Below are 26,256 nucleotides of genomic sequence, written 5' to 3'. Positions count from 1 at the left end.
TGAGCCATTGCACCATTAAAAATATGGGGGATTCTCGAGATAATTTAATTTTAGGGATATATGTACATATTAGAAAAAATGTTCAATATCACTGTGTGTAATTTTTTGGGTCATGGAAATATAACCATATACGGACACCTTAGAAAGTTGTTTATTGAGATATTAGGTACATTTTAGTGTTTGATTGTTTCCTTGAATTTTGTACGGTTTGCTACATATGGACCTGAACAGAGGAAAAATCGAATTTTTTAAAGTTTTTTGAGATTTTCATCTTGAAGATGAAGTTTTTTTGATTTTATATGTTCACAATTTTTGTTCTTATGACTTTGCCTCAGAGCGTAAATCAAAATTCCGAACTGTTTGCAAGATATGAGCCTGAGAAAATTATTACATTTTTGCAAAAATAACACCGAGTCCCCAAATCTTTGGGGGCCCATAAAAAAGTGCATGACTTTGGATAACACTGGGAGACATGGGTCTTTTTTTTTGGTCTATTATCACGTAGTGGTGTCCGTATATGTTTAATTTTTTCGTGTTGCACTATGTACACAGAAAAAACTATTTCCTAAACCGTTCCAATTGAAATATATATTACATATTGAACTGGTTTCAATTATTTTATAATTGAATCAAGTATTCATGTGCTCAAAAACAAAATTTTCTGATATTTTCTATTGAATTTGATAATTTTGACAATTGAATATACAATTTTCGTCAGGGCACACTTAAAAAGGTGACAGCGATGAAACAGCTGATTATTTTATTATTTTTGCGTAGAATATTCTTATTGTCAAAAGTTGTTATTAGTTGTGTTCGCGTACTTGATAATTTGTAATAATTTGTACAAATTATCACTGGAAGTTACGGGATTCCGTTCGTTTACTTTTAAAAACTTGTAAAGAGAGAGCAAGAGAGTGTTATAAGTGACAGTTCGTAGATAGACAACATGATATTTTTTACTGGATATTTTTTGTCCAGTAAAAAATATCAACATGAAAAATATGTTTAAAACTAATTGTTGCAAATGTAAACAAAACAAAAAAGTTGAAAATTAACACAATTTACAAGTCTTGCAAAGAAAAGAAGTAAATTTACATAAAACAAACGTTTTAAATTGATTTATAATAAAATACAATTTATTTTTACAAATTGTTGTTAGCGTACTTTTTTGGATATTTTTTTAGATTGAGAGTAAATGTATTTTTACGCTCTAAATTAAAGTTACTGGATAATTTTTACTGGAAAGTACGCGATCACAACTATTATTTACATTTTATCATGTCAAAAGTTGCTATTGTTTGCATTTGAAATTGTGAAAGTTGTGAAAAAATAAATCTATATATTATATTGACAAACGTTTTTTTTTAAAAACACATATAATGTGGTTAACTGTGCCCTGTGTAACAAAAAGGCACAGCCAGGCAATGGCACATTCTTCACCGTTCCAAAAGATGAGAAGAGGCGAATGAATTGGAGTGTAATTTGCCAAAAGCGACTATACCCAAGTTCTCGCATTTGCGTGGATCATTTCGATTCGTCCCAACTAATTACGGCTGGGCGAAAGCAGCTCTTATTACCAATAGCGGAGCCAAAAGCACCACAACAGTAAGTAAAACCTAATGAACCTATATTTATATGTTGAATTTCATGGTTAAAGTCATTTTCTGAGGGGACTTTATATGGCAGGTTGGGTCAATTACGGACCGATTGATAGAGATTTTATATCCTATACGACTTATTTGTATAAAATTTTAGCATTTTACACTGACATTTGTAAGCTAGTATGTGGGTTAAAGTCAGTTTTTGAGGGGGAGCTTATATGGCAAGTAGGGTCAATTATGGACCGTTCGTCACAAAATTTAGTAGATAGATTTTGGATCCAACTTTTTCAGTTATTTATTCTTTAATTTAGAATGCCAAGTTTCATAAATAATGAAAACATTGAGCCAACCAATATGGAAGTAGATGAGTTTGTATATTTAAATAATTCAGCCAATTCTGTACTTTTGGAAAAATTTTTTTTGAATAATCCAGCTTGTTCAACGAATGACCTGTTTGTCCCTTGGACAGCAAATGCTGTACCAACAACAGTAGTACAAACTTGTAAAACGTTTGTAAATCAAGAAACCCAAACAGAGTAAGACATAAAATATATAAACGTTTGCAATTATATTTTAACATAATAAAAATTTAATGTTTTAGCCCAGACATTTTTGCTGCGGAATCTGCAAAATATGTCGAAAAAATTCGAACATTAGAGAGGGAGAACAAAGATTTACGGATTGAATTTCTCAAAACAGAAATGGCCAATGATGGCATAAAACAATCCGTAAATAAAATATTTACTGAGGGCCAAATAAGAAAGTTGGAGGGGTCGAAGAAAATTGTGTGGAGATGGGCCGATATCTCCAGTGCAATTTGTTTGAATGCTGCTGGGCCAAGAGCTTATAAAGGATTTCCGTTACCTCACGTAACCTGTAGTGTGGTTACGTGAGGTCCCAAAAAATAAACATTTCTGAAGGAATTCTTTACACGTCGATATGTTTCATGAAACAAGCTGCAGATCTGGCACTCGACGATAAAATTTGTATCCTTGCGTTCGACGAAATGAAAGTTGCAGAAAGTTTTGAATACGACTTCATTAATGATGTCGTTAGACAGCCCAAAAAATATGTGCAGGTTGTAATGGCTCGCGGCCTCAAAAAATCGTGGAAACAGTGCGTCTTCTACGATTTTGACTGCAAAATGTCTAGAGAACTTTTGTTAAATATCATTTCAGAAGTCTCAAAGGCTGGGTTTCCGGTGGTGGCAGTGGTTTACGATATGGGTCCCACTAATCGTAAGTTGTGGAGTGATTTGGGTATAACAAAAGGTAAGTATTTTGAAGCACAAGGAACATGTAAAACACACCACTTTTTAAATATGGACAAAGGCTCATTCGATTCTTGTGTTCGACTATGTACAAGGGATTTTGATATTACAACAACTGGTCATCTAAATAATAACCGGTAATTAAATATACAAGTCAGGGCACACTTAGAATGATGACTGCATCACTACAACAATACAAAAACAACATATATTTTGTTTTTGTTCTAGAATCTGCTTATTGTCAAAATCAGCTGATATAAAAACAAAAATAAAAAAATAATCAGCTGTTTCATCGCAGTCACCTTTTTAAGTGTGCCCTGATACAAGTGTAGTATAATCGATTTTTAGATTTATTAAGCATAAAAAATTCAAATTAAGTTAAGATTCGGTTTTAAAATTTCTCGATTATGCACGTTATAATCTTATAGAAATATTACTTAACATTAAGTTCACTAAGATTTGTTTAAAAATAAGAATAAAATATGATTAAGTTTTGCACTACACTATAATAAGCTCTAAGATACACAATAAGATTCTACACTAAGATAATATTATTTGCTGTTATGGATCGTTATTTATTAAATATATTTTATTCTATTTTCCCTTTAGATAAGCCATGGTTCCTCACCTATAAATTCTGAGGATAAAGTTTTCACTTTTGTGGATGCTCCCCATTTATTGAAATTAGTAAGGAATCACTATATAGATACCGGCCTAATATGTAACGACGAGCACCTAACACCGTGCACCATCGCTGACGTTTTGAAACATACTGGTAAAAGTGATGCATCCATCACATTTAAACTTAATGATGAGCATCTCTTAGTCAACTGCACAGGTATTGATGCATCTACATATTTACTTATTATATACAAAAAATAATAAATAACCAATTAATTTACAGGTAGACAAAAGGTAAAACTGGCTGCTCAGTTATTTTCACATACATCTTTAGCGCGTTTCTCATAGGGATTCACAAAACCTGAAGAAGTTAGGTTGTCCCCAAATATTTCACATGGATAGGGAATACGTGTAGGCATGGCGGCCTTTAATGAAGTAACATGAGCCATACCATTATGATTAGAACACTTTAAATACAATTGAAATATTTCAGATACTGAATCACAGCGGTATGCTGCCATGCGCATTTGATTATGTGAAGCTTGGTCACGTGGCCACTTTAAACCACGTACACTGAGTGATTGTAGTTGCTGCCTATTTTACAATTCGGTTTCAATGAGGTAAAGAGAGAACCTTCGAATTTATCCAAGCAATCAATAAGATCCATTTTATATTCCATATTAAAGAGGAAAATTTCTCTCGTAGTATACGAGTAGATGTACGACAAATAGTGCAGTAAATTTTTTATCACGATTAAAATAAACTAATATCAAAATTATGCCATTTGATTTTGTCAATAAGCAGATTCTAGAACAAAAACAAAATATATGTTGTTTTTGTATTGCTGTGCCCTGTTTTCGTTATTGAATAAATTATTTTCGTAATTGAAAACACATTTTTGTTATTTTTTGTGTTTTCAATTACGAAAATTATCTATTCAATAATTTTTGTATTTAAAGCATAGAGAAAATATACATAGAGCGGAAACTAGAAAAAACTCAAACAAAAAAATTACTAAAAAAAGTTACACATACGAGTGTTGTTTTTGTTTAGAAAACAGAAAAACAGCACAATAGTTTTTTATACTAATACATTCTCACCACTTAGGTTTTTGACAACTGAGTTAGGTCTTTGACAGGAGAGTTTCCTCACTATGTATATTTTCTCTATGATTTAAAGTTCAACCAATAACGAAAATTGTATATTTAATTGTCAAAATTATCAAATTCAAAACTCAAAATTCAATAGAAAATATCAGAAAATTCTGTTTTTAAGAACATGAATACTTGATTTAATTATAAAATAATTGAAACCAGTTCAAAATGTGATAAATGTTGGAATTGAAATATAATTTTTTCTGTGTATACAGAGTGAAATTTTGTCAAAATTATTTATCATATTAATGAAATTATTTATTTTAAAAATAGCACACGCTCGCTGTAATTTTCTAGCCCAAAATCAAACAATCCTTATATTACGAAAATTCAATATTTTTCCCTCCAAGGAATCTGCCTTTAAAATACATCTGTCCATAGTTAAATGAAACACACTGTCCCAAACACTTTTTACTAAATATATATGGGCATTTCCTCCGATTAGTCAAACAGGATCGAAAAATAAAGTGTTGATAATCATCGTGTTTTATTAAAGACTAGCTGACCCGGTTCGCTTCGCCACCCCAATTAGAAGAATGAAATAGTACTATTAAGTCTCCATTTGTGAATCTAATTGTAAATGTCTAATTTCATATTTCTGGGTCTATTATTATAGAAAATGCAAAAGAAAGTTACTACTAAAGTCACCTTTTGTGAATTCAAATTCATTCAGAATCATGTGTGCCTAATTTTAAATTTTTAAGTTTATTATTATAAAATATTCAAAAAGTACCATTGCAATAAACAAATAGTAACATTGATTATCACTTTTGAATTCGCATTCACTAAACCCGTCAAGTTTGAATTTTAAATTTGTATATCATTTCCTATATTATCAACTAATTTTGTTTCTATAGTACTCAATATTTAATAAATTATCACAAAACCGATCGGTTTTTAATTTTTTAAAACCGAAACCGTGGTTTTGAAATTCTTCGTTTTTTTGGAAACTCCTAGGTCCATTATTATAGGAAATTAAAAAAGTACCATTCGAATATATAAAAATTACCAAAAATCCCCCACTTGTGGTTTCCCACTCACTCGGGTCCATATAAGCTTAATTTCATGGCTTTAGGTTCATTGGTGAAGAAATTACAAAAAGTAGCATTCGAATAAAGAAAAAGTACCAAAAAGTCTCCCCCTGGAATTTTAACTCACTTAGGACCATGTATGCTTAATTTCATGTTTTTAAGCCCATTGCTATAGAAAATTCAAAAAAGTACCATTCTAATAAACAAAAAGTACCATGAGGTATCCGCTTGAATTTTCAATCACTTAGGGCCATATACGCTTAATTTCATATTTCTAGGTCCATTATATTATAGAAAATTCAAAAAGTACCATTAGAATATAGAAAAAGTACCAAAAAGCACCCACTTGTAGTTTTCCACTCACTCGGTTCCATATACGCTTTATTTCATGTTTCTAGGTTCATTGGTGAAGAAATTACAAAAAGTACCAATCGAATAAAGAAAAAGTACCAAAAAGTCTCCCCTTAGAATTCTCACTTACTTAGGACCATATATGCTTAATTTCATGTTTCTAAGTTCATTGTTATAGAAAATTCAAAAAAAAGTACCATTAGAATAAACAAAAAGTACCTAAAAGTCTCCTCCTAGAATTCTCACTCACTTAGGACCATATATGCTTAACTTCATATTTCTATGTCCATTATTACAGAAAATTCAAAAAGTACCATTAGAATATAGAAAAAGTACCAAAAAGCAGTCACTTGTAGATTCCCACTCACTCCGGTCCATATAAGCTTAATTTCATGTTTTTAGGTTCATTGGTGAAGAAATTATAAAAAGTACCATTCGAATAAAGAAAAAGTACCAAAAAGTCTCCCCCTAGAATTCTCACTCACTTAGGACCATATATGCTTAATTTCATGTATCTAAGTCCATTGTTATAGAAAATTCAAAAAAGTACCATTAGAATATAGAAAAAAGTACCAAAAAGTCCACACTTGTGGTCTCCCACTCACTCGGTTCCATATAAGCTTTATTTCATGTTGCTAGGTTCACTGGTGAAGAAATTACAAAAAGTACCAATCGAATAAAGAAAAAGTACCAAAAAGTCTCCCCCTAGAATTCTCACTCACTTAGGACCATATATGCTTAATTTCATGTTTCTAAGTTCATTGTTATAGAAAATTCAAAAAAGTACCATTAGAATAAAGAAAAAGTACCAAAAAGTCTCCCCCTAGAATTCTCACTCACCTAGGACCATATATGCTTAATTTCATGTTTCTAAGTCCATTGTTATAGAAATTTCAAAAAAGTACCATTAGAAGAACAAAAAAGTACCTATAGTTCAGTTCACACATTTTGGTACCTAAATATTATCACCTATTCCTAACACTAACTTCATTCAGATACATATCAGCTAACTTTAATGTTGATAACTAAAAAGGTACCTTAGGAGAAAAGTACCTATTTCCCTTTTCCTCCTTGAACACCCCTCAAGTTTGAAATTTAAAAATATTTCATTTTGCAAAAGTTGTTTATGTTACAGACATGTCTCAATCGATTAAAATCTGTGTTAATGTGCCCAATAATAAATATGTTTTAAAAAAGTACCAAACTGTTTACCCGGATTTGGCCAAAAATACAGCATGGCATTCGAGTTCCAAATAACAACCTGTTAGTTGATTTTTGTATGAATCCAGGAACCAATGTTAAAAAAATTATCAAAATCGGCTTAATAATTTGCAATAAAATGTATTTCCCCGATTAATCCCCTTTTTGGTACCTTTTTTATCCCCATTGCGGTGGTAAAATATTATTAAAATAATTTTCTGTATCGTGGTGGCAGCTCATAATAAAATATTTGAATGTCTATGTCAAATTATAGAAAAACATATTTTATGAAAAAGTACCAAAAATAAAAACACTTTTTATCCCTTAAGAGTTCGAATTTCCAAAAAGTACCAAACTTATATTTTTTATTTTTTGATAAGTAAAGAATACGATTTAAAATTTGTTTCTATGTTTATTGGTTTAAAAGATACATAGGGTGCAAAAAAAGTACCAAAATACAGTTTTTACCCGTTTTCTCCCCTAAAAGGTTCGAATTTCGAAAAAGTACGAAACACCTGTCAGCTTATTTTTTAAATGGAGTAACATGCAATTTTAAGTTTTTTTGTATCTTTATTAGTTTTGAAGATATAAGGTTACCGAATTTACCCGTTTTTACCCTTTTTTACCCCCTAAACGTTCGAATTTCCAAAAATCCCTTCTTATCGGATCGTTTTGGGGAGGGAGGAACCCACAGTTAAAATTTCATGATTCTAGCTTCAGCCGTTTGGGCTGTGCGATGATGAATCAGTCAGTCAGTCAGTCAGTCAGTAACGTTACTCTTTTATATATATAGATATTTCGATATAATTTTTTACATATAATTTCTTCGGCCCAAGGACGAAGCCTGTTGAAACTCGCTGAAATCGTTCCATTATGTCACCTAGCCCCCCTACAAATGGCCTCCCGAAATTGGACTTTATCGGTCATAAATGTTTAATTTATATAGGTATCTACACAAATAATGTTCGAAATATGTTTTATATATACCGAATTCATGTCACCAAATTTTATTATGATCGGTTCACAATTAGTCATAGATGGGAGCTATAAGACCCGCTTCCATAAGACACTTTAACGTTCATAAATTTGGTATAAACATAAAATTCAACATAAATAACTTTCATATATACACTTGGCCGCATAAGTTTGCGTACAGGAACGAAAATGAAAAGTATACTCTAATTTTGGATATAAAAATAAACGATACTCATTTGAAATTTTTTATATAAAACGCTTAAATATTTAAGAACACAACTGCATTGTAAAATGCATATTTAAGAATCAACAAAACTTATAAGAATTCAATTCATAAAAAAATTCAATTCCGCATGTAGGCAAAAGTTTGCGTACATAAACAAAAAAAATTAAATATTACTGATTTTTATAAATTAAATTGTATTTTAATAATTATTTGGATAACCCCGACGACCAAGAACATTATGAAGGCGTTTTGTCATTGATGAAAAAAGTTTTTCGGTGCATTTGGAACTAATATTTCTCCATTCCTCAGTTCATACTGTTTGAAGCATTTCCTTTAATGGTGTTACATGGTTTCGTATTTTTCACTCCAGCAAATCCCATAAATGTTCTATGGGATTTAGGTCTGGTGACTGCGGAGGGGTTTTCAATTGTTCTTGTTTTATTAAACAACTACCAAAGCCTTGTGTTGTGTGTAGTATGCTTTGGGTCGTTGTCTTGCAAGAATATATAATCATCTTCAATGACCAATTTGCTAACACTTTAGGTAAGATTATTCATTAGAATGATCGATGTCGCGCAAAGTTTTCCCTTGTTTTCGTAAATATATAACAATTTTACGTTCAGCTACATTAATTAATTTTCTGTTTGCCATTTCTTGAAATTATTCCAATTTGAAATTTTTTTTTTTTAAAAATCACTTTTATGATGAGTTTGAAACAAGAACTGCAGTATTGTAGTATCACACAATAACAAAAACAGTTACAAATTACATTTAATTTTTATGTACGCATACTTTTGCATACACGAAAAGTTATCATACCATTGTTTTTAAGCTGTCAATTATTACCAAACTTTGCAAATGCAAAAAGAAAATACTTATCGCAATTTTCAAATGTTGATCTATACATAAAACCCAATTTCAAATGATTACCGTTGTTACTTCCGACTAAAATAGCCTCTTAAAATATATAAAGCAGTTTGTACGCAAACTTATGCGGCCAAGTGTACATAAACTATGACCTAATTTCATCGTACGTTCGCGACCGTACGTTCGCAACCGGTACTTAAGCCAATTAAACTAAAACCAATAGAGATATTTTATTGTGTAAATACCGGATAGAGACCTACATTAATATAATTTTAAAATAAATTAATCGCTTTTAAATATTCCTTTCCATTTCGCAGATTTTCCTATTTTACTACTGTCAGCCAAAGTTGACTTCTATTTTGCGTACGTTCGTGACCACATGTTTATAACTATCATTACGAAAACTTAAACTCGATGAAATCCATCTTTTGCACTAAACATAGAGCTACCAAAATGATATCGAATCGGAAAAGTTTTGTTTTCCATATTCTTTGACCCCAGGAAGTGCCCATATATAGTATGTATATTATTATAATTAGGGTAATTTGAAGGATTTTTTGAAATTTGTGTCCTTAATTTGTGTATTTGGCTTTAATAAAAGTTAGTTTATACTGTGGTTCTAACAACGCCTATGATAAACTAAACAACGACAGTAACCGCTGCCACTATTTACACACAGCGCCATCTTCCTTACTGTAGCTTCACGAAAGTTCTATTTCTTGAATGATCCCCTCAAAGCTTTTATTCAATGTTGTATGGTCCTCAGCTATGTTAATAATATTCACAGTTAACAGAAATAGAAATGTTGAGAATAAACATACATACATACATATTTGAAGTTTTTTGATTATTCTTCGAAATATTAGGAAATGTTTATTATTTGAAAATGGCCCCATTGTCATTTCCTGTGATGTTCTGGTCAGATTTCAGCAGCTTTTCCTCTCACTAAATACAGATAATTACCTTAGCGCAATGGATATTTAGCTTTGGTGTCGATTCGGCCGGGTTTCACATACGATCTGATACGCTTTGGGTTATCGTAATGGATCCATTTTTCATGGCAGGTAATAATTCGGTGCAACAATGATTTTCTTTTATAGCTGCATTTCGGACATGCAAAATCGTCTTTCAAGGTATCTCGGCTTCAATTCGTATGGTACCCAATTCCCCTGCTTTTGCTCGCAAATGTTTTGAAATTGTTGCTTGAGTAGATCCCAATGATTTTGCAAGATCTTTTACAACAATCTTCATGGAGTAATGCCTCCAATTCTTGGACTTCAAACTTTTCTGTTAACAAAAAGAACAGAGTATCGCTTTTGCGAAATTATTTCGCAAATATTTTATATGTAGTTTGACAGCATTTCGCACGAAATGTTGAACAGAGTACTTAGCTTTCCGTGACAAAATCAGCACATCTGAACCGCACAAAATCTCTCGCACATTGAAACCGATGGAACATATTCGCCATAAGTTTTGGTGAGCAATTGGTAAGCTTCAGTGGAATTTTTTTTCAAATTAAAAAAGTAAAGCATATGATGACGTTGTGTTGATACAAAATTCGGCATTGTTCAATAACTAAGTTAGAATAAATGACAGATATGTACCCTTAAATAATAAAAGAACAAAATAAATTAGAAAGTAACATGTATACAAAAATTTAGAAATTTTTGAAAAGTGGAGTTAGGCCTTTTAGCTTCTGGTATACATAAATATTGTTACGAAATTGTACTTGAATTCAAATATAACGATTTTAACACTGATTTAAAAGTCGCCTAATGCTTTGTGCTGTAATAGCAAACTGTAACATATCTGTGGGCATTATTAACATAAAAGCTTTCAGTTGACCATTGATCGTAAGTTGGCAACGGTGTTTGCTGCGACCGTATATTCGAATATTCAGTTAAAGAACATTGTAGAAAGTGCACCACAGATGGCGTATGTATTAGAAACCTCTAGACAGTTAAAGAGAAATCTAGAGTGCAGATGGCAGTGTTATAAATAGTGGCAGAGGTTGCAGTCGTTAGTGAGTTTATCAGAGACGCTATTTGAATAAACATCAACTGAGTGCCTTAAAGAGTGCTGTGTTTTTCAAGTGAATTGGTGTACATTATAAAGTGTGTCTGTATTTCTGAGAATTTATAAACGTGTATAAAAAAAACATTGAGTGACTATTTAATTCTGTTGTTGTTGTACATTTTTAAATAAATAAAGAGTTGTTACAATTTTCAAACTACTAAAAGGCTTTTATATGCAATCAAAAGTATCCGGTTTATTTAAAGGAAATAAACCAGCGTTTTGAAAAGGTTAAAACGTTACAATATTGTATATGATAGCAATAATATAAAAACTTAAATTTCGATGTCAGTGTAAACAATTTAGGCATTCTAACTGATTAAAGATCACATAAATCATATTTATATGGTTTTTATTTTATCATATTCATAGTATACAATCATCACATAATTAACTAATTGATGTTGTTTTCAAACTAAACAACATCAATAAAAACAAAACGTTTTCTGAAATAAAAGCGCCATAAAAATTGGTAAGAATTGAAATACAGTTTATTTGGTTGAGCCGAATCTTTCATACACATCTTAAAGGCAAGCGATTTTTAACATTATCAATGCTTAATATTGCCGATCAACAACAAATCGGGCTTTCAGCTGAGAATAGGATGAAATGACACAGCTATATCGTTTTTTGCAAAGGACTCAGAATATACGTATAAATAATAGAGCATAAATAAATGGTAAATATCATATGTTGCAAACGATATGACTAAATCCATATACCCTCCATCAATTTGGGATTGGCTATACAAATTCAACAAGTCATCATCATCATTAAGCCATAAAATATTCTCGCTAAAGAATATTAAAAATAAGAAATATAAAATTTAAGAAGCTATAATTTTTAAACATTTAAGTGTTTTTTTTTTTAATTTTATTTTTGAAAAACATGCAAAAGAGCATCAACTTTAACATCTTCTACCTGTACTTCCGTGTCAAGTGGTGATCTCTCTTCTGCTTCATCCACTTCTTCTATAATATTCGGCGTTAAGAAAAATACAACTTTTGAGTTTAATTCTTTTTCTGTCCATCTTAAAGAACATTATTACTAAATTAAACAACACAACTAAATAAATAAATAGCAACACGTCATTTTCTTATGTTTAATAATTTTAATAATTTAATTTGTTTTTGGGGAAGCCCTCTTTGTGTTATTTACTACTGAGATATACTATTATGTATTTATATAATTAGCAAATTTATTATATTTATTAATACTTTAAATACATTTTATAATTATAAATTTAATTTAAACTTAATTTAAAAAAAAAAGTTATATTAGTCATAGAAAGAGAGAGTAAAAAAATGTATACACATTGTTCCAGTCAAAACTAATCCGATAAAATGTTCAAGTGCTTGCATTTTTGGGGCTTTGGTGCTTATTGGGGTTTTTTCAAGTTTTCTTCAATTTAAATCCATTACAATTTATTACGCTTCCCACTAAAAACATAATGATTTACAATAGATTTTTTTTTTATTAACGTTTATTTATTTATCGAATCTGCCTTACTTAGGCCTGACAATAAGTAATAAAATTAAAACTAAATGCTCTCTGACGGGAGCGTTGATGTTCAAATGGGCCACATCTTAGCGGGGTGGTAGATCGGCTCTACGAAGCTTTGATCTTGTTTGGGTCTGTGTGAGATGTCTTGCAAGCGGGTTCGGGTGGTTCCGCAATTTCATGATGTATTTCTCACGGACATTCTTGAATTTATCTTTAACTAACGGTACTTGTAGGTGTCTATGGATGTTCTCATTTCTTATGTACCAAGGTGCACCTGTCATTGTCCTAAGAATTCTCTATTGGGCCCTCTGTATAAGTTCAATACTGGAATTACTGACCTATTCCCCACAATTGGATTCCATATGTCCAGATTGGTTTTAAAACACAGTATACAGGATGACTTTATATACAATAGATGGCGTATATTTTGAACGCGGTTTTTGTTTTTAATAACTTAATGTCATTTTGAGTCACGGAAATATAACCATATACGGACACCACTACGTGATAAAAGACCAAAAAAAAGACCCTTGTCTCCCAGTTTTACCCAAAGTCATGCACTTTTTCTATGGGCCCCCAAAGATTTGGGGACTCGGTGTTATTTTTGCAAAAAAGTGATCATTTTCTCAGGCTCATATCTTGCAAACAGTTCGGAATTTTGATTTACTCTCTGAGGCCAAGTTGTAGCACTTGTCACAAAAAACTAAAATTGTGAACATATACAGTGAGCCTCAAAAGTGAGTAAACAGCAGCGAATTTTTTGATTTTTTAAGATCATGAAAATCATTATAGTCCGACTTAAATCTATATTTTTCACAACCAAAGATATTATTCAAGCCAATCTCTATCAAACCGAAACTTTAAAATTTTAATCATGGATAAATTTTAGAATTTTCATTATCTTAAAAAATATCCAATAATTTTTGGTGTATACTCACTTTTGCGGCTCACTGTAAAATCAAAGAAACTTCATCTTTAAGATCAAAATCGCAAAAAACTTTAAAAAATTCGAAATAAATTTTTTTAAGCTGCCTAAAAGTGTGCTTTAGTTTACAATAATTTAATAGTTTATGGCTAGGGTTTTTAATTTCCCGACCTTTTTTGATTCCCGGGAATCGCGAAATTTTTTTCTACATTCCCGGGTACCCCGCTATTCCCGAAATATATAATGATACTGTAAATTAGGAATATTATAGCCAAATTTTATATAAAAACTTAGTGTTATAATTATTAAATATCAGAGATTCGAATTAATAAAATTTGAGCTTAATTCACTAAAATCTTAATCCGTATTAAAGAATGTCAGCCTTTCATTCCATAAATCCATTATTAATATTTAATTTTTTAGATTCATTCCAAAGCCTTTGTTTAAACGGAATTAATTTTAAAGTTAATTAATAACAGAATTTAATCAAACTTTGAATGATTAAATTTTTGTTAAATCAAATCATTTACAAAATTAATTGAAAAAATTGTCTTAAGTTTTTGTACTTATTTGAATTGAAGAAAATTTTAATCATTTAATAAATTTTCGAAGCTATTTTGTTGATTCAATAAGAAATAAATTCTATTTATAATGTATTCACTTTTTAAATGTTCATACGAAAAACCCCAAATAAATAATAATAATAAGTAGTCTATTATTGCCGAAATATAAGCAAAAAACTATAAAAAACTTTTCACTGTTTTTTTTTTTGGTGAAAAAAATAGAGTTCTAACTTGTTTTCTGTGTATTTTCGTCAGTTATTAATTCCCGGGATTCCCGACTAAAAATCCCGGGAATCGGGTAGTGAAAAATTGGCAAAATTCCCGGGAAATTTGTACCGGGAATTCCCGGGATAAAAACTCTATTTATGGCCCAAAACATTTAATTATACCCTTATTTTTTTCTTACTAACTTATATTATCCTACCTAAACGGTGTTAAGAATCATTTCTAGGAAGTTCAAATGTCCTAGAAAGTTGTTTATTGAGATATTAGGTACATTTTGGTAGTTGATTGTTTCCTTGAATTTTGAACGGTATGCTACCTATGGACCTGAACAGGGGACAAAAGATAAAAAAATCGAATTTTTTTAAGTTTTTTTGCGATTTTGATTTGGAAGATGAAGAATTGGAGGCATTACCGCATGAAGATTGTTGTCAAACTCAAGAAGCAGCAATTTCTAAACGTTTGACAGCAGCAGGATTCATTTAAAAGCAGAGAAATTGGGTACGATACGAGATTTTGCATGTCTGAAATCCATGGCGGTAAGGTAATGATCTGTATTTGGTGGGAACAAAAGGGTCCTATATGGTTGTGAAGTTTTGATTCATCCCTATTTTAGTCCAGACCTTGCCCCATCTGACTACTATTTTTTTCGATCTATGCAAAACGCTCTCACTGGGATACGTTTCACTTCAGAACAGAGTATCCGAAATTAGCTTGATTCGTTCTTGGCCTCAAACGATGACTATTTCTTTTGGCTCGGAATGTTGCCAGAAATATAGGAAAAGGTCATAGCTAACAATGGTCAATACTTTGAATAAATTTATAGTGTAGGTTAGGTTGACAGGCATTACAGCCGCATGGTAGAACCAGGAAAGAGAGCAGCTCACTTGGGTCCAAACATTAGGTCCCTTTGTTTAACCTGAAAATAGAAGTGGGCCAGATAGAGATGAAAAGAGAAGGGGAAATCAGATAGAATAATAAGTGAAATTTATAGCGTACAAATGTTTCAAAATAAAAACTAAAATTTTGAAAAAATTACGCTTTTTTAAGTCATACACCTAATAGCTAATACATTTTTTTTTAATTATTCACATTTTCTTCAAATCAAATCTATTACAAATTGTTTAAGCCAAAATAAGCCAATGGAGTAGGCTGCACAACATATATTCGCGTAACTCAAAAACGCATTAGTTTATTGAATAAAATTAAAAAACCGAAATTCCGAAATAAAATTGCCTTTACATAAGGCAAACAAAAATTATACTTCTAAAACGACTGCGAAGATTAAAAACATGTTAAGCCTTTCTTAAAGGTAATTTTATTGCGGAATTTTTCATTTTATTCAATAAACTAAAGCGTTTTTGAGTTATGCGAATATATGTTGTGCAGCCTACTCCATTTCGAAATAACGGTATATCTCGAAAATACGAACTAACCTAAAAAACGGTTAGCACCATTGAATTCAGCACCGCTTGGCAGTTTTTTCAACTAGAACAGTGTTATTATAGATGAAAAAGTTTAATTCACGATTCAGCAAAAACTATTTTGGGTCATATCAAATACATAAAAGGGTTAATTTCCATTATTTTAGTTTCGAAACCTAGTAGTTAGATATTTTTCTCAACTTTCATCAAATTCATCAATCAAATGTTTTAATGAAAAATCCCATAGTTGGTAAAAAAGTCAGATCAGAGCTTTTGTAAATCATAGAATGGTTATGCATTATAAAATTTAATTCAAAATAAGTAAAATCTTTTCTTGATAAAGAAAAATCTTTACTTGTCGGGTCAATTTTTAATAACAATTTCCCCTTCAATCTTCAGAGCCAATTACTTTTTTTCTGTTGATATCAATTCGTAATGTTTTTTTATTCTCAGAAACATTAATATTGTTTTTTTTTAATTTTTAATAAGACGTTTATTTTCTAATGCTTTATTTGGTTGACAATTAATAAGATTTATATTCATTTGTTATAATTCTTAATATGATTAATGGGTTGTATGTATGTACTTATTTTTTGCTAATTTGAATTTGTGTTTATTTCTTGTAGATTTCTTAAGATTATATCTGCCTTAATAAGTGGTTATTTCATTGATTACATACATATATTTAGTTGCACATTCATAAATATCTATGTAGACAAAATGAAGCAGAGAAAACATATTTCCACAGTACTAAATTAACTTTTTCTGTATCAATAAGTTTTGGATTGCTAATGCTAACAAATGAAAATTTAATTTCCAATTTTCTTTTCATTTCATTGATTGAATGCACACACTTCTTTACAAACAATTTTAAATAGTTTTGCTACAACTCACCGTGGGGTCTATCGCAAAGAAGTGATAATAAATAAATTACAAAATTATCTATGAACAATTCGTAGACATATGCATTCAGAAAATAAAATTAGTGTCAACCCTGTTGGAACACAAACAGTTACTGGCTGCAATAGTCGACCACAATAGGTTTGCAAAACTTTGTATTATTTCTCTATGTTTTCTCTTAAACTTTAATAGATATTTAAGTGATAAAATGCAAATATTTTTAGTAATAGTTCTAATAAACTTGCCGTGAAAAAAATCAAGGTCAAAATTTTGAAATTAATATGAAAATGGCTAAATTTTTACAAAAATGGAGCTTAATTGTTTTAAATTTGAATAAATTTAGTTTGTTTAAAGTTTTGGAGAGTAAGGCACTCTGAGCTAATTTTTATTTTACAAGCATTTACGTTAAGTTTTATTTCCAAAACATACGAGAGCCCTAAGACATTTCTTTCTATAAGACAAATAATATGAAATTCTTTTTGGGAAAACGAGCTACAGAATTATTTCCAAAATAAAAAGTTTCTTAACCACTGTGAAATGGTCGAAAATAGTAATTTTTTTAACAAAATTATAAGTTTATCATCTAGTTTATCAATTTTTTTTTATAATGAACATATTTATTGGAGTATTGCAAATTTGAGATGACCTTGTTTGACACCCTGTTTCTTACCTTATTTTCTAACTGGTTAGTCACTAGTTAGATTTTTTGATAGCTTATGTCTTCCTGTAACGATTTATTACCACTTCTTTTCTGATCGACCCACTGTGTAATGATTGTAAATTAAGAAACAACAGAAATATGACAACATCTTAATTTAAAAAAAGTATGGGTTTCTATTTATTTCTCTTAATTTCTCTGTTTTGCCTTTGAAGAAATTTGAAATGTTTTTATTATTTTCCATTTCACTAATAGAGTGATGCAAATTCAATCAATACTAATTGCAAAGAGGTATAATAAGCATTTGAATGTGGCAAAATCGCATTGGTGTGGCAGTTGCAATCCTATGTATGTATTTTGTTGATGAAATAAAAAATGCTATAATATTTAATACGTTAAATTTTGCAAGATTAGTTACACCTAATTTAAAAATGCGTTTTATTTAAATTTCTTTCCATGTATTGTGTAAGAGTTGGAAAATATTCAAATTATTTTTGCATATAGGAGGTAAGAAAAATGTTTGACAGTGCATCGGTCCTTACCTGTTAAAGATTTGATGGACAAAAAGTCAAAATTTGTTAATATTTCAAAGAATAATCAAAAAAAATTGGTGTAGGGTATCATATGGTCGGGCTTGTCCACTATACTTTCTTACTTGTTTTTTTAATATTTTTGTTCCTTTTTTTAATAAAATACTTAGCATTTTAAAATTTAAATAGAAATTATTCGGTTAATCGAATAATTAAATATTAACCGATTAAATCTAAACCCCGATTAATCATTTGCTCGATTAACCGATTAAACCAAGAACCCGATTAATTGAATACCCTAATATATAGCGTTTTCCGAAGGAAAAAGGATAATAAATTTAATCATTGTTTAAAATAAGGATATTTTAAAAAACTTATCCCTATATTTTGTAAATTATTATTTTAATAATAGACGATAATGTAAAGATAAATATGTCAAAATATAAATTGATGCTATAAAAAGCTCCTTAAAAATTTGGTGTTATTTTGAATGTCTGTATCGATTTTTATTTATATTTTCTATCAAAATGCAAATATTCTTCGGCTTAACTATCATTTCACTCAAGCGAATTTTTTAACTTAAAATAAAAACAATGTCTCTGTGTTTCTCTCTTTATGGAGACAGTATTATTTATTTTTAACTTTTATTTTAATGTTTTTTATTGGGTGATATGTTAGATATAATTTAGATAAAGTGATAGAAAACGATAATGAATGATACAAATAAACCTTTAAATAAAACGTATTATTTTGATTACAAATAAAGGCAGTTTAGTAGTTTAAAATTTGTAACAAATCTGTATTTATTTAAATTTATACAACAATTTAAATAGTCACTCTCTTTTAATATACACACTAAAGTGACTGCAACAGTGCCATCTTCCAGCGGTTTCATGAATTATTTTAACGGACATAAATAGAATGTTATATTTCTAGAGCTTTTAGCTGCTTCAATGTTAATGTAAGTAGTTTTAACATTTAATGTTGTCATACTTACAAACAATGGACAAATTAAGGACTTGAATTTTGAAATATACTACTTCACAGGACCCTAATCATCAAGCCAATATCGGATACTCTGTTTTGAAGTGAAGCGTACCCCAGTGAGAGCGTTTTGCATCGATCGAAACAAATAGTAGTCGGACGGGGAACGGAACTGCACTATAATGCGAGTGAGGCAAAATTTCCAAACCATTTAATTTTAAATACTTTTTAATATGTGGCCGAGCGTTGTCATGATGGAATATTACGGTTTTATGTCTGACCATATATTCTGCTTGCGTTCAGTACAGGTTCCCTGTGATGGTCTGGATAGATTTCAGCAGCTCGTAACATATAGGATAGATTGCTCCCGCCAAATACAGATAATTACCTTAGCGCCATGGATATTTGGCTTTGGTGCCGATTCGGCTGGTTGGTCGGTCTTCACATATAATCTCTTACGCTTCGGGTTATCGTAATGGATCCATTTTCATGCTGGAATATTACGGTTTCATGTCTGGTATAATATTCTGGACGTTTTTCGGTCATGTTCATCAGTTGCGTTTGGTACAGGTTCCCTTTGATGGTCTGGCCAGATTTCAGTAGCTCATAATAGATATGAGCATTTTAGTCCCACCAAATACAGAGCATTACCTTAGCGCCATGGATATTTGGCTTTGGTGGCGATTCGGCTGGTTGGTCGGGCTTCAGATATAAGTTGTGTTCGCGTACAAATTATGACTGGAAGTTACGGGATTCCGTTCGTTTACTTTTAAAAACTTGTAACGAGAGCGCAAGAGAGTGTTAAAAGTGACAGTTCGTAGATAGAGAACATGATATTTTTTACTGGACATTTTTTGTCCAGTAAAAAATATCAACATAAAAAACGTTTAAAACATAACGTTTAAATGCAAACAAAACTAAAAAGTTGAAAATTAATACAATTTACAAGTTTTGCAAAGAAAAGAAGTAAAATAGCCCAAAACAAATGTTTTAAATTAATTTATAATAAAATACAAATTATTTTTACAAATTGTTGTTCGCGTACTTTTTTTTGTTACTTTTCAGATTGAGAGTAATTTATTTTTACTCTCTAAAATAAAGTTACTGGATATTTTTTACTGGAAAGTACGCGAACACACCTATAATCTCTTACGCTTCGGGTTATCGTAATGGATCCATTTTCATGCTGGAATATTACGGATTCATGTCTGGTATAATATTCTGGACGTTTTTCGGCCATGCTCATCAGTTGCGTTTGGTACAGGTTCCCTTTGATGGTCTGGCCAGATTTCAGCAGCTCATAATAGATATGACCATTTTAGTCCCACCAAATACAGAGCATTACCTTAGCGCCATGAATATTTGACTTTGGTGTCGATCCGGTTGGTTATTCTCTTACGCTTCGGGTAATCGTAATGGATACGTTTTTCATCGTAAGTAAAAATTCGGTGCAAAAATGATTTTCTTTTATATTGTTCAAGCAAAATTTTTGACATGTAAAGTCGTATTTCAAGGTCTCTCGGCTCCAATTTGTACACACAGAAAAGAGATCGGTTGGAAATCAGTTACTATTTCAAATATTTAGTAATATCAACCGATATTTAAGTATCATTATTAAAAAACTATAAATTCAACTGAATTTCTATGGTAGGTATTATAAAAACATAATTTCAATCGAATTAAGGCTCTGACAATACTAAAGTTAGTTATTATAACCGAAAATACATTTACTTAAAATTATGGTATTAATTCGTCCACGATAACCGAATTAATTCAGCAGTATATGCTCAAATTCCAAATATTATTGATTGTAATCGAAAAATTCGATTGTGATTTAAATTCAAATTCGGTCAAGGCGAATCACATCTTGCAAAACAGATATTGTATGTCGTGGCAATTGTTCAGACGAATCCGAATGTCTTGAACTCAAAGCAGCCTACGTAACTGTCTGCAGTCATTTTTCGTTCTTCTCAAAGACAAAAACAGCAACATTCTGACGAAATTTATGGCACTGCTGTGTGTTCATCATCATCAGTAAATAGTCTTAACCCTGCCTTCTCCTCTAATATAACCCACCCTATACATTCAACCACTGCCTTTTTTTCTCAAAACAACTACTTACGGAGTGGATGAAGTGTTATTACCCCCATCAGCAGCAGTAACTGCAACGATCAAACTACTACGAGTTACCGTAGCAGTATATGTATGTACTATAAGTCATCATCCTTTAAATACCAATACCAACAACAGCAATAGACATAAATCGACGCCAATTAAGACGCCCTCTTTGTGTAAAACTATAGAGAATGAAAATACCAAATTCCGTAGAGGCCGCTTTTATACACTAGAATTGGATTTAAGTTGCAATTTAAATGCCAGCATTATGATCAAAACTGTAGAATGTACCCTACTCGATAACAAAACAGGACTAAAAAGTAAATGATAAGTAAATCCTGACCAAAAACCATTTTAGCAAATGTAGCCAAAAATTTGTAATTTTCGTAAAGTTTTATTCAATATTTTTACGCCAAATTTAGCGTACAATCAAATATGAAATTAAAAATAAAATTTCCAAAAAAAAAACTTAAACAATTTGCATTTCACCATTTCACAAATTCCTATAGTTTCGTGGGACCATCAAATTACAATTCCTCGCCCGGTTGTATAGCACCAAATATACCATTACGATGATAGCCCGTGATCTTCATTACTTTAGCACACAGTTGGGATTGATGTAATGATTGTCAAAACGTATTTTATTTCCCTTACGTGTAGTATCCACAACAAAATCATTATTTAAATTGAACAGTAAAGAGCTCATGTACTTGCCATAGACTTTACCAACGTCGAACAGGTTAATCTTGTGATACCTATAATTTCACACATTCTTCAGGGCACTATCCTTAACTAATACACCACAACCGATGGAGCCATTAGCAAATGTTTATCTGATTAAATAAATCATGATACTATTAATTAAAAATGTTAAGTTTTGTTTTAAAAATCGCAAAACCTTACACAAACATTATTGAAAGTGATTTGATAAGTGGTATGCCTCCATTGTTGGCTGCCTTTTTGGCCTATTGGAATCAACAGCAAACAATAACAAATTAATTGCCATTTGCGTACAGATGTAGAAAACTGCTACTTTATGAGGCGTGGAATTTCTATACGTGATGTGGGATTTTGTGGATCTAATGCTTCCAATTCTTCAAAATGCTTGACACAAATCTGCATCGCATTCACTTACTGCCAAATAAGAGGGACTCTGTCTAGTATTGCATTCGGGCATGCAGCTACAGGCCGGGAAACGATTCTTGCAATCACTGTTTCAAATTTTGCCAAGTTAATAAGTTTTCATTGTGCTCAAGGAACGCATTTGTTTAGAAGCCGAGGTCAACGTGCTTTTCCTTACTTAAATAATTTAAATTTCAATTATTTTCACATCCTAAACGAATCAAAACAAACGACTTCAAACTAAAATTTTAATTCGCTTTTATTTTGTTTATATTTTAATTCGCCTTGATTTTGACATATTGTCTACATTTGAACAAAAACAAAATGACTGTTGTTTTTGCCTTGTTGTATTTGTTGCCGGGACGCACTCACCTTGTTAATTCGCCTTGAATTCGGTGTTCTCAACCGCCTTCAATTATTCTGACATTTATGTATGTATAACAAAATTTGTCAATAAAATAAATTAAAAATCAAGTAAAAATATAAATTCGACTAAATTTTAAAATAAAAAATTAACATTATCTGGTGGATATGAATGGGTAAGTCTATACTATTCATCTTTTCTGTAATTGTTATATGTATACATATGTATGTGTTAACAACATATTTAAATACATTTTCAGGTTTCATAACAACAATCATACGTTACTAGTTCTTGCGATACTATTCGTACCCGAACTAAATGTTCTGCTATGAAATCTCAATAAATTTACTGTTGCAGTGGAATTTTTATCCCTTTTATGTGGAGAAATGGAGATATCAATAGAAGGCCAATAACTTCGGTTAAGGTTCCGTTTACAAATCCTTACCAGAATAAATGTAGACAAGAAAAGAGTGAAGATCACATATTGTTTTTGTATATTACATATATACATTGTAATCTGTAAACATCTTTGACTTTGCAAATAAATTGGAAAAAAATTATACATATTAGTCTTTAATTATTTCATATACAAATATTTGTTATATTAGGTACCAGTACTGATAAATTCAGTCTTCAGAATCGAATTGTATTATTTTTAGCAGTTGTGTCTATCATTAATTCAGCAATTGAATGATGTTGGTACTAGGGTATTCAATCGATTAACCGTTAATCGGTTAACCGATTAATTTTGGACGGTTAACTGTTCGAATAATTTGAAATTGCCGATTTTCAAATAACAAATAAACCGAATAATTTGTATCGATTAACCGAAATTCCTTTTCTTTGCACTTTAAAATTTTTTTTGTATTTATTTTTCCGTTTCAATTCAAATTCAAATACAAATTTCAAATTAAAATTATATATTTTTTGAACATCCAATAAACATGATTAGTGAGTATGTATAACAACTGACATATTTAATTTACATGTATTTGAAACTTTGTATGTATTTACATGTATAGACGAAACTTTTTTGAAATGAGTCTTTTATCATAACTAAACGAAACTATTAAATTAATCAAAATCTAAAACAATCCAAAAATGAGTATTCCTTATAATGCTTTTGATTTCTCCAACATATACAATCAACGAGAGAGTTTTTTTCCAAGAAATGTTTTATTAAATCTATAGAAAAAAATTGTTAAAATTATATTCTTTTTATAAAAGATTATTTCAGAAGATCTCACTAAAACCCTAAAAAACTCACACATCGCTCATTTGCTGCAACAACGTCATAATTCTAAAAAAGTCGTTTCGAGAAAAAAGTCTTTGAATGTTTTATGACATTTAACTATTTCTTAAATAAATTTTCAACAAATCATGCGATTTCAGAAATATAAATAGTAGATGTTAATATCTTTCTAATCTGTATTTAACCCAAATTTTTACTTATCAAATATATGAGAAAGCATGAATTTTAGGCCCTAATTTTGTAAATCACGTCACCAAAGTGATATTTATATGGAAAGCAAAAACAAAATTCCAAAAATTTTAAAAATTTGTTTTTGTTTTATATACAAAATTTTCAAATTATGAAAGGCAAATCAACGCTTGAGTTTTGGTGCGTTTGTTCTGTTAAGAATTTGTATATAAAACAAAAACAAATTTTTGAAATTTTGTTTTTGCTTTCCATATAAATATCACTTTGTGACGTGATTTACAAAATTAGGGCCTTAATTTTGATGTTTACAACAAAAAAACACTCTCACACAAAAAATAATTGACTTTTTTAAAAACCGATGAAACTATATGAAATATTATATAATAGCGCATATTTTGTATTACTCAGTTAATAAAACGCGGATTTTGAGTTATGACGTTGTTGCAGCAAATATGCTATGTATTTACAAAAATTATCTCAAATACCTTATTTTCTGGTTTTTATGTTTTTGTACACAAAATTCGTTGTTGTATTTTCAATTTTAAATTAAAATAGAAATTATTCGGTTAATCGAATAATTTTAAATTAACCGATTATTAACCGAATAAATCTAAACCACGATTAATTATTTGCCTGATTAACCGATTAATCCAGAAACCCGATTAATTGAATACCCTAGTTGGTACCATATATTCTAGTCTCTTAATCGAATTATATGATAGTACGTGCAACCGACAAAATTCGATTGGCGACAAATTCGGTTGTGATCATAAATCTGTTTTCTCTGTATATGGTACCAATTTCCCTGGTTTTGGATGAATCCTGCTGCTCGCAAACGTTTTGAAATTGCTGCTTGCACAGCTCTCAATGATTTTACAACAATCTTCATGGAATAATGCCTTCAATTCTTGGTCTTTAAACTTTTTTGGCTGGACTGAGCGATCTTAGTCTTCCGTGTCAAAATCACCACTTCTGAACCGCTCAAACCTTCTCTCGCACGTTAAAATCGATGGCACATAATCACCTTAAGGTTTTGTGAGCTTCAGCGACACTTTTTTCAAATTAAAGAAGTAAAGCAAAACGCTTTGTGGGATTTGTTCGACAAATGTTGCGAATGAACAATGTAGGTTTTGTGAACTTCAAGCTGAAACCTCTGAACATATTCTATGCGACTGCCCAATGCAATACGACAATACGCAGAACAAAACGGCTCGGTAGGACCTTTGTGGACCTGGGGTTGTAATTGATATCTCATCTAAATCTGTAATGATGCAACTTTAATGCTGCACATTAGATCGTATGGGTCGTAGTGAAACCTCGCTAATAATAATAATATGTATGTTGCAGGCATCTATTAAAAATATAAACTTTGACCCATAGAGAAATACACATAGAACGAAAATTTGACAAAACTCAAACAAATCACACATACGAGTGTTGATTTTGTTTTCAAATAGTTTTTTTTTTTTTAAAATACATTCTCACCACTAAGGTTTTTGACAACTGAGTTAGGACTTTGACAGGAGAGTTTCCGATCTATGTATATTTATCTATGCTTTGAGCCTATATACAAACCAAACTAAAGCGTATTTCGAAATTCTGGAGAACTTTTCCGCTCGTATGGCCATAGAAAATATGTACATAACGTCACCAAAAAATCAAACTTGAATTTTTAATGGAGAAAGTTAAATTTGTGCGGTGCACCACAAATTTAGCTTTCTATTTTTAAAAATAATGAATTTATTAAAGAAGAAAATGCGATTTAAAACCACAACACTTTTTATTTTATTAAGTTTTTTGTCTCTCCTGTAAAATTTAAAAAAATTGATGATAGGCTCTTTTGCATTTTAGGTGACGATATACGATATTAAATATTATCGAATTCAAAAATTATTTTTTTTTATAGAAATTTTTCTTTGCGTCCCTTTATTTAAATTATTCATTGATCTAGGAAGAATTCAGAAAGAAATAAATAGCGCGGGAACTTTTCTGTCAACAACCTATGTATGTCTGTTGTCAAACCCCTAAGTGGTTGAGATTTTTCCTTAAATATATTTTTACATTGATTAAACTGACGCAATACTTATTTACAATAAAAAAGATTAACAAAATGTTTAATAATCTCAAAAAGTAGCA

General features: G+C 30.5%; 1 protein-coding gene across 1 annotated transcript in view; it reads right to left on the bottom strand.

Annotated features, from left to right (window-relative positions):
* Positions 1 to 3,800: 3,800 nt before the first annotated feature.
* Positions 3,801 to 26,256, bottom strand: part of LOC135955522 (piggyBac transposable element-derived protein 2-like) — a 62,727-nt gene continuing 40,271 nt past the window's right edge. Inside the window, exon 2 of the mRNA XM_065505872.1 lies at positions 3,801 to 4,082. Coding sequence (XP_065361944.1) covers positions 3,801 to 4,082 — 282 coding nt within the window. The remainder of the gene's footprint in view (positions 4,083 to 26,256) is intronic.

This window comes from Calliphora vicina, chromosome 3 (assembly GCF_958450345.1).
Source record: "Calliphora vicina chromosome 3, idCalVici1.1, whole genome shotgun sequence".
In the NCBI taxonomy this organism is placed as follows: domain Eukaryota; kingdom Metazoa; phylum Arthropoda; class Insecta; order Diptera; family Calliphoridae; genus Calliphora; species Calliphora vicina.
Note: the sequence above shows the minus strand (reverse complement) of the source record. Positions and strands in the feature narration are given on the sequence as shown.